General features: G+C 40.5%; 1 protein-coding gene across 1 annotated transcript in view; it reads right to left on the bottom strand.

The window, feature by feature from the left end:
- Positions 1-1,679: 1,679 nt before the first annotated feature.
- The window catches only part of LOC112104902 (cytosolic phospholipase A2 zeta-like), a 41,865-nt gene continuing 35,091 nt past the window's right edge, over positions 1,680-8,453 (bottom strand). The window contains 6 exon segments of the mRNA XM_024197503.2: positions 1,680-1,900; positions 3,113-3,299; positions 4,620-4,786; positions 5,697-5,891; positions 7,074-7,181; positions 7,523-7,660. Of these exon segments, the coding sequence (XP_024053271.2) occupies positions 1,680-1,900; positions 3,113-3,299; positions 4,620-4,786; positions 5,697-5,891; positions 7,074-7,181; positions 7,523-7,660 (1,016 nt within the window).

The raw sequence follows: 8,453 nt of genomic DNA, 5'->3' as shown, positions 1-8,453 counted from the left end.
TAATATGCTTTATGTTACTGAACTACATTCCCCTGTCACTGTATTACTTCTAAGGCTACATCACAACCAAGTTACATTTGTTGTTCTCTCACTTCTTTTAGGAAGCAATGACAATAATTGCTGATGCCCAGAGGCGCCTGCTGTGATATTAGAGCAGACTGCTGCTATCCACCAACTCACTAGTGCACATGGACCACCTATAAGACCAGCCTCACCAAAGTAAATCCTATGCATTATTTTGATACACACACATTTGTGCACGTGGATCTCAGATGGCCACATCCCTTACATATTTATTTAATTGAGGAAAATTAAAGTACACTGTATGCAAATATATAGTTTTTAATCAATTAGAACTTAATTACTTTTAATTAAGTATTTTAATATTTTATTAAGCCACATTTCTCAGTGGAAGCAATAGAGATGCTAATTTTTACATTTTAAAACAAAAACTGATTTTAAGTTACAAGTACCCAATTGCAAAAAAAAAAAAAAAAAAAAAAAAAAAAACAGGTAACATTTTCTTTTAGAAATAAAAAATTTTTTTCATTCAAACAAAAAAAAAGCAGCTCAGATTTACTTAAGATTTCCACAACAACAACGATCACCTTCAGCCTGAAGACAAATATGCCAAATTTTATCCCACAAGGAACATTTTTGAGAAAGATGCAAGCTACTGAAGATCTGCTCTTAGAATGGAATGGCTATTTCAAACTTAACCACAGCTTTGCTTCTGGACTGCTATTGTTAACCAACTCTGTCTGTTTGCCTTTGTATTCAGAACACTCAGGGGATAATCATTTGTACAAATTACTAGGTTTAGTGATCTCAAAATAATGAAATGAGATTAAATGAATTTAGATTAAAGAGGGGCCAGAACTGTGGGGTATGGATCCAGAATTTACCCAAAACTCAGATATTTTCTGATTCTGGCGCATCTCCAATTGAGAACACTTATCTATAATTATGCTTTCTGGAGACAGGAAAAGCAGGTGAAGTAACTACATTTTTTACCACCCACTAAAACATATGTTTTCAAAGGAAAACTCTAAAGCTAAACAATGCAGAGCACTGAAGAAAGCTCATGCCCTTTTCTTGTGCGAATACACACACCCTTATTATCAACCCTAGGCACTTCTTGATGCCACCCTGACAGTACTGAATATGGAGCGAAACCCTCTTTTCCCCGAAGAATAGGCATCCTGGGAATAGGATGACCAGACTGCAAATGTGAAAAATCGGGACAGGGGGTGGGGGGGTAATAGGAGCCTATATAAGAAAAAGACCCAAGAATCAGGACTGTCCCTATAAAATCGGGACAGCTGGTCACCCTACCTGGGGATTAGTTTACCAGCATTACATATTTATCAATGGAAAAGCATCACTGGCTTAATCCCATTGATTCACACATTGCACAGGAACACAAGAGCTCAGTAAGAACATACAGACATGCTCATACAAAAATATTTTAATGCTATTATTAAAGCTCCACTCACACACTTCACCCAGAAGTGAAGTCTAGCTGAGACATTCTGTATTTGGAGAAGCTACGAAACATAGTTGAGTTATCAGCTGTGTTGGTCATTTGCAGATACCTTAGCCCTTTGGTGTTCCTGTCTGAAGCTTTCATGTATTCAGTGCCCTGCAACCAGTCAATAGCCTAATTACAAGGCTGCATCTTAGTTCCTTTTGGCATTCTTGAGCACCCTTCTTTTCATGCCCAAAGCAAGGGCTTTTAAAATAGCTTCCTTGTTGTTCATAATATTGTAGCGGCTTAATTCCAGCAGCCTATCAAATTCATTGGGTTGATATGTGAAGTTCATAGAATGGTAAGGAGATTTTTCCCCTTCAACAGGGAAGTTGCCAAAGGATTTCTCATCTTCTGTCTCACGCTCGACTCCTGCAGACAGAAAATCAGACAATAACAGTCTTCACAGATCCCCTTAACAAGATGCTCCCATGTTTGTGCAGGAGCAGAAGGAGGTACTACCTGCCCACAAGTTGATGATAGAAAGATAGATAGATAGATTAGTTAGTTCATTGGCTCCACCAACTCTGCAGAAGGCTCTTTTGTCCTGTCGCTGGATGCAAGCAAGGTTCCTGACAAGGCGAAAATAGGTGTATGTTTGAAGCACTTTAACCACGTAGGGTTTTCAAGCCCTATACGTGGTTCCTATCTCACAGGCAGTGTGAATGGTTTTAATTCAGAACTTTTTCAGCTACAGAGGGGAACCCAGAGTCCCTTATCCCCAGTACTCCTCAGCTTTGCATTCAAACCTTTGGACAATACAATTCCATATGCCAATGTTGTTACTGTTCATAAAACCAAACACCACAGGGCCCATTGCCATTATCCTAATACAAAATTTCAGCTTAAACTCAGACTACAACATTTTAAAAATGAGGCCAAAGCTATGACAGAAGCCCCAACCCCAAGGAACCCAGAATCTCTGGTAATGGAGTAAAGAGGGCTTCTGAAAACTGAACTAACAGTACACCTGAACAAATATACTCTATATGACAAAAACTACTTTGGAATATTTGAATACATTAAAATAGTTTTAAACAGATGGTCTGTTCTACCAATAACTAGCAGCTAGAGTAAGGAACACCCAACCTTTATATTTCTACATTTAATATTATAAATATTTAATCACTTTAAGTAGCACATTAATCATATTTTCTTGCGATACTGAAGATGGATATTCTGGTGGCCGATGTCCAATATATAGTTACTGCTCCAAATGATTCTTCTTGTAGGGCAGGTTTACACTACAAATTTGGAGCTGCGCTGCTGTAGCGTGTCTGGTGAAGATGCTCTAAGCCGACCGGAAAGAGGTCTCCCACCTCTATGAGCTATGTCGGTGGGAGAAGCTCTTCTGCCCACATAGCACAGTCTACACGGGGGTTAAGGTCGGTATAACTACATCACCCAGGGATGTGGATTTCTCACACCCCTGAATGATGTAGTTATGCTGCAGTAAGCATGTAGTGTAGACCAAGTCTTAGGTTCTTAGGGTTCAACCCTGTAAGGTGCTAAGTAACCCATGACTATGGGGCTAAAAATGCTCAGCACCATGTATAATTGAACCTCGCCTACACACTTCCTTACCTGGTGCCTTGTATTTCTGGAATGTGTTGTTCACCAATGGAAAGTGAAGCACTATGGGAACTTTAGGATTGTGATCATCCACGAACATATAACACTCCTTGGGCTTCTGCTTATCTGTTTCACTCACAACAATGTGTGGAAAGGGGATTTCCCGTTCTTCACAATACTTCTGGGCCTGATGCAGCACCTGAACTCAGAAGACAAAAAGTAAAGTTATTTTCTTTACTGGATGAGATCTAAAAATCAGGTGGTGCCAGATATTCAAAAGTGCTCAGCTCCCATTTAGGTATCTAAATAAAGATGAGAGTTTTCAAGTGCACAGCACTCTGAAGTTCCCATTCTGACCTCATTGCCAGATTTACAGAAGAGCTCAAAAGAGTATATGTCTACATAGTGCTTAACACAGTAGGGCTTCAACCTCAGCCTCCAGGTACTATTGTAATATAAATGTTATCATCAATGATAACAATGTAGTTGTCTGATTTGGCTATTGTTATCTCTAACCACTAAAAAATGCCCCCCTCCGAAAGCCAGGGACAGAACCCAGGATTCCAGTCTCCAATATTCTATTGCTGTCTAGCCAACAGCTGGGCAACCCACTGGCAAAGTGTGCGTCGCGTCCCCCTGTAGTGGCTGCTCCATACAGAGAAGAGCAATTATTCCTGTAACTCAAGTAAAGGCTTGTGCTGGGAATGTGAAAATCCAGAGTTCAGACTCTGCTGATGATCCATATGGCAGAGGATTTTTTTACTGCAAGCAATAGAATTAATTTTTTCCAGTTTTCTTTTTTTTTTTTTAATTGGTTTATTTAAGTAACACGGCGAGAAAACATCCTTCAAACATGCTTTATATATATTTTTTAAATCTGTATATTATGGTGTGCCACATTTTGGTCATTTATCACACATTTTGATTGTTGGTGTCACACACTGACAGTTTGAGGGATGAGAAATTTGCTTTGAAACTTCTCTTCCTTGTGTTTTTAAATCTATGTCAAGGGCCCTCAGAGCCAGGAATGTGCAGTGTCATGTCGAATTTCTAAATATACATAATGTTCATTTAACATGGCATTTTAAGTATAGAAAAAATGATTCATCTCATATGGAAATGGTTATTTTTTAGACTGATATTTGTCCATCAGGAACTGGACTGAGACCATCAATTTATTTCAGGTAAATCACTAAACAGCCATCAGTTGGAAATCTACCAAATTGATCTCGGATTCAAACCAATTACCTACAGGCTCATAGATTTTTAAAGCCAGAAGGGATAAATATGATTATCTAATCTGGTCTCCTGCATAACAGGCCACAAAATTTCACCCAGTAATTTCTGCAGCAAGCCCCAAAACTTGACGAAAGGTTGTATAATGCATTATACCCAGTAATAATTCTCTCAGTCATTGAGATATGTCTAAATAGGGCATTTGACCATTCTGATTTCATCCATGATGTCCTGGTCAGCACACACATGTGTTTGCCTAATTCTACTCCTTTTTGTCTCTCACCTCAAATGGAGCTTCCCAAGAGTAGTTGAATGACAAGATGACATCTACATCTCTCTCCGGCTGAAGCACCAAAGGAAAGGGAGAATTGATAGAGAAAACCCCATCTATCAAGTACAGGCTGTGTTCCATTGGAGTTAGCTGGTTGGGAAAGGCATCCTGGTGAGTGCCTGAAAGACCCCAAAATCATACTGGTCACTGAAGTACACAAAACACATCAATCTAATTTCAGAGAAAAGGTGAAAATCATCTGGGACCCTAAGGAGAAATGTTTAAATACCCTGGAATTACATTAACTGTACTCCCACACCCCAACATCCAGACACCACCAAATCAAACTAAGTTACCTCCACCCTGGACACTCAGCAAAACAAGACAAATCAAAAAAGATCTATATCTGAGCACCACAGAAAAGCTTATAAGCAAACACCACCACAGGAACCAAGCATCTCATGTGCATTAACTAATCTGTCCTCACAACACCCCTTTAAGGTAGGGAAGAGAGATTAAGTGACTTGCCCACAGAGAGTCAGTAGCAGAGCTCAAAACAGAACCCAGATCTCTCTAATTCCTGATCCAGTGCCCTAAGCACAAGCCCATCCTTCCTTCTGGGACAGATAACTTTCATATATGGCAATTTCCAATACAGTCAAAAGAGATTTGGGATGCTTTTGCTCTGAAGTATATAAGCCCAAGTCTGCTGTCATATATACAAGTACAACCCTGTCATTGCAGTTGCCTGTTTGTAAATGAAGACTGCATTTGGCCAACAGCATTTCCATTGGTGGTGTTGGTGATTTTACTCATGGAGATCTGATTTACACAAACCCCAGTGGCAGCAGACACAACATGTTTTTAACTTGTTTAAGACAGCAACTGCATTTTGACCAGCCTTCTATACTGCCAATTGAATGGTTTGCTCAGAGCAGCATCTTGCCCATTTTATAAGCTTTACAGCGGTATGTACTTAGATGACACATACTTGCACTGTCACTGACCAGTCATCTTTCTCTTCCTAACTGTCCCCAATTCCTCTGACACACAGCCCTGGTTTCTCTCACACAGAATCTTGTTACCCACCTTTCCAGGCCACAAACTCCTTGGCATCGACGTAGTCCCTGTGAAGGTACAGTCCACGCATGAAGTTAATGTTTTCCCCAGCAGAGAAGCGAGACTTAAATATATCTTGAAATAAATGTGAGAAAGCTCCACCTGGCATGACCATTCGCCTTTCTAACTGTAAAGGGTCCAGAGTCTGGCGTCCACGAGCCTCATCTGCAAAAAGAAAACAAACAAACCAGAATTCAGATCTCTTCATCCAAGCTCAAATATCACTATTCCCTGACCATTTCACCCTGAGTTCAAGACACCAGCCATTTTATACTGACATTTCCCCCTACAACAGCTGGGATTTTAAACACAACTGTTACTGTCTTTAGCAGGGCTCATGTAGCTAACACCTCAAGCAATATTTTTTAAATGACAGGTATTATTAAGCCCCCACCTACAATAGAATGTTGAGAAAACAATTAAGACAGTTGTCTCCAACCTTGTATACTAGAGTTAAAATCTCTAGTATAGGTGGGGCCTACCCATGTCCCCACTTTGGACAGTGCATGGTTTTCACCTGGCTAAGCAGACACAGATAAGTACTATTTAAACTACAAACTTCAAACATATTGCAAGTGCTTCAGGGGACAACTGTGATATTGCCAAATCCTCTGACTCCATAATAGTTGTAGTGTAAATAAGTCCAGAATCTGATGCTGTCGTGAAGTTTCAAAAAGTTGTGGTGCTGCCTATTTCTCTTTTTCTTCATTATACTGGTAAGGAGAACCTGTATTATCTCTTGTATTACAAACTATTATCCTTTCTTATCTCCTCTGTCAGTCCCACACAATGTTCCCATTATCTAAACCAGGGGTCTCAAACACGCGGCCCCGCCAAACAGCTGTTTGGTGGCACTTAGGACTTTCCAGGAGGGAAGGGGGAGGAGCAGGGATGCAGCACGCTCAGGGGAGGAGGTGGAGAAGAGGCGGGGCCAGGGCAGGGATTTGGAGAAGGGGTTGGAATATGGGCAGGGAGGGGGCGGAGACTTTGGGGAAGGGGTTGGAATGGGGGCGGGGAAGGGGCGGGAAGAGGCAGAGCAGGGGCGGGGCCTCATGGAAGGGGTGAAGTGGGGGTGGGGCCGAGGGCGGGCTTTTGTATCTTTGTATGAAAAGGTTTCAGTGATGTGGCCCTCAGGCCAATGTACTAGTCCTCATGTGGCCCTCGTGGTAATTTGAGTTTGAGATCCCTGATCTAAACTAAATGGGCTACCAGTAGGCAGTGCTGTTAAGACCCTCCTAAATTATCTTCTTTTATGTTGTGAGAAGGGGTTACTTCCTTGAATGGAGGAGATATTTTCAAGGCCCTTTCATATGACTAAGGAAAGCCCAGTCTCTGTCTATCCTTTACCTATAGCTTTGATGGCATCTTTCAGAGATTCTAGAAAGCCAACTTTTGAAGAAATGACCTCTTCCCAGATTTCATCTAGATTGGCAGCAAAGGCACTGGCCCATATTCCTGAAAATGGACAAGGAAAGTATTAATTTAGGTCCCCCAGACTTCTCAGGCACTGAACAGCATGACCAAACTCAATTTCACCACATCAGATATGCATCATATGCAGGACAAAATTGGGATAGGACATATTATCTTTAATAAAAGTCTTGTTCAGTTAAGAACACAGAGTGTGGTTAGATGCCTAACAGTCTCCAGGGACAACATCTTATTCAACTGTGCAGCTGTTGATATAAGTCACTAAAAATTAAATATCTGATTATTCTTAACCCTCTCATCAATGTGCATCAAGTTACAGTTGCTATAAAGCATAATAGAGTGTTTCTAGAAGCATCAGATCTTACCCTGCAGAAAACAAATTCTGGGCTCCAGACGTTTCCCAAGTAGCAGCCCACTGAAGAATTCACTGCCAAAGTCTTCTATGCGGATAAAGGCTCCATACTTGTGGGTACCAAACTCATAGGGTGTGAACTCACACCACTCTGTGAAAGGGTTAACCAAGATAATTATCTCACAAATACACTTAAATAAACGTTTTCATCCCCACCCCATTCCTGTGAGAATGGCTAAGAGAATAATTCAGTTTCTTAACCCATACTAAATGATGTCTATGCATGAATAATGCATGAATGCCATAAGGTGAAATTCTCCCACATACATCTTACGTATGGCATGGGAGCAATATGATTGACAGGAGGTTTATTTAACAGAGATTCACAGGAATTCACTATTAAGACTTTTCACCAGCATCGCAAGCTGATATTTTTAATGGTGGCAAAAGGAGTGAAGAATGAATGTAAAGAAGTATTATCATGCCACTAACAGGAATAATTAAGTAATGGGATTTTCAAATCAGCCAAACAAAATTTCAATCCATCATATCAGCATTTAAAAGCATGTTGGAGACAAAAAACAAATAAACATCAAATAAAGATGTGCATATCCCCACAGAAAGATACAGCCAAAAACAAACCATGTCTTGGCATTACAATTAGGATTGCCAAGTACAATTCGAGAGAAGATGTGCTACTGAACACATCATTACACATATTTAAAAGGCAGGGAAAGTTAGGTAAATATACATAATGGGTGAAACCCTAGCCCCAATGGAGTCAATGGCAAATCTCTCATTGAGAGTTTAATGGGAACAGGATTTCACCCAGTACATTCAACGTAGCGAGGGTATGAAGGAGAATTTATGTTGCTGCCCACCATCATTACTATGCTGCGACAAGATTGGGAACAAGGACAAAAATAATTAAAACTGAGGGGGAA

The sequence above is a fragment of the Terrapene carolina genome, unplaced genomic scaffold (genome assembly GCF_002925995.2).
Source record: "Terrapene carolina triunguis isolate 2854851 unplaced genomic scaffold, T_m_triunguis-2.0 Scaffold96, whole genome shotgun sequence".
In the NCBI taxonomy this organism is placed as follows: Eukaryota; Metazoa; Chordata; order Testudines; family Emydidae; genus Terrapene; species Terrapene triunguis.
This window is presented reverse-complemented; position numbering and strand designations above follow the sequence as displayed.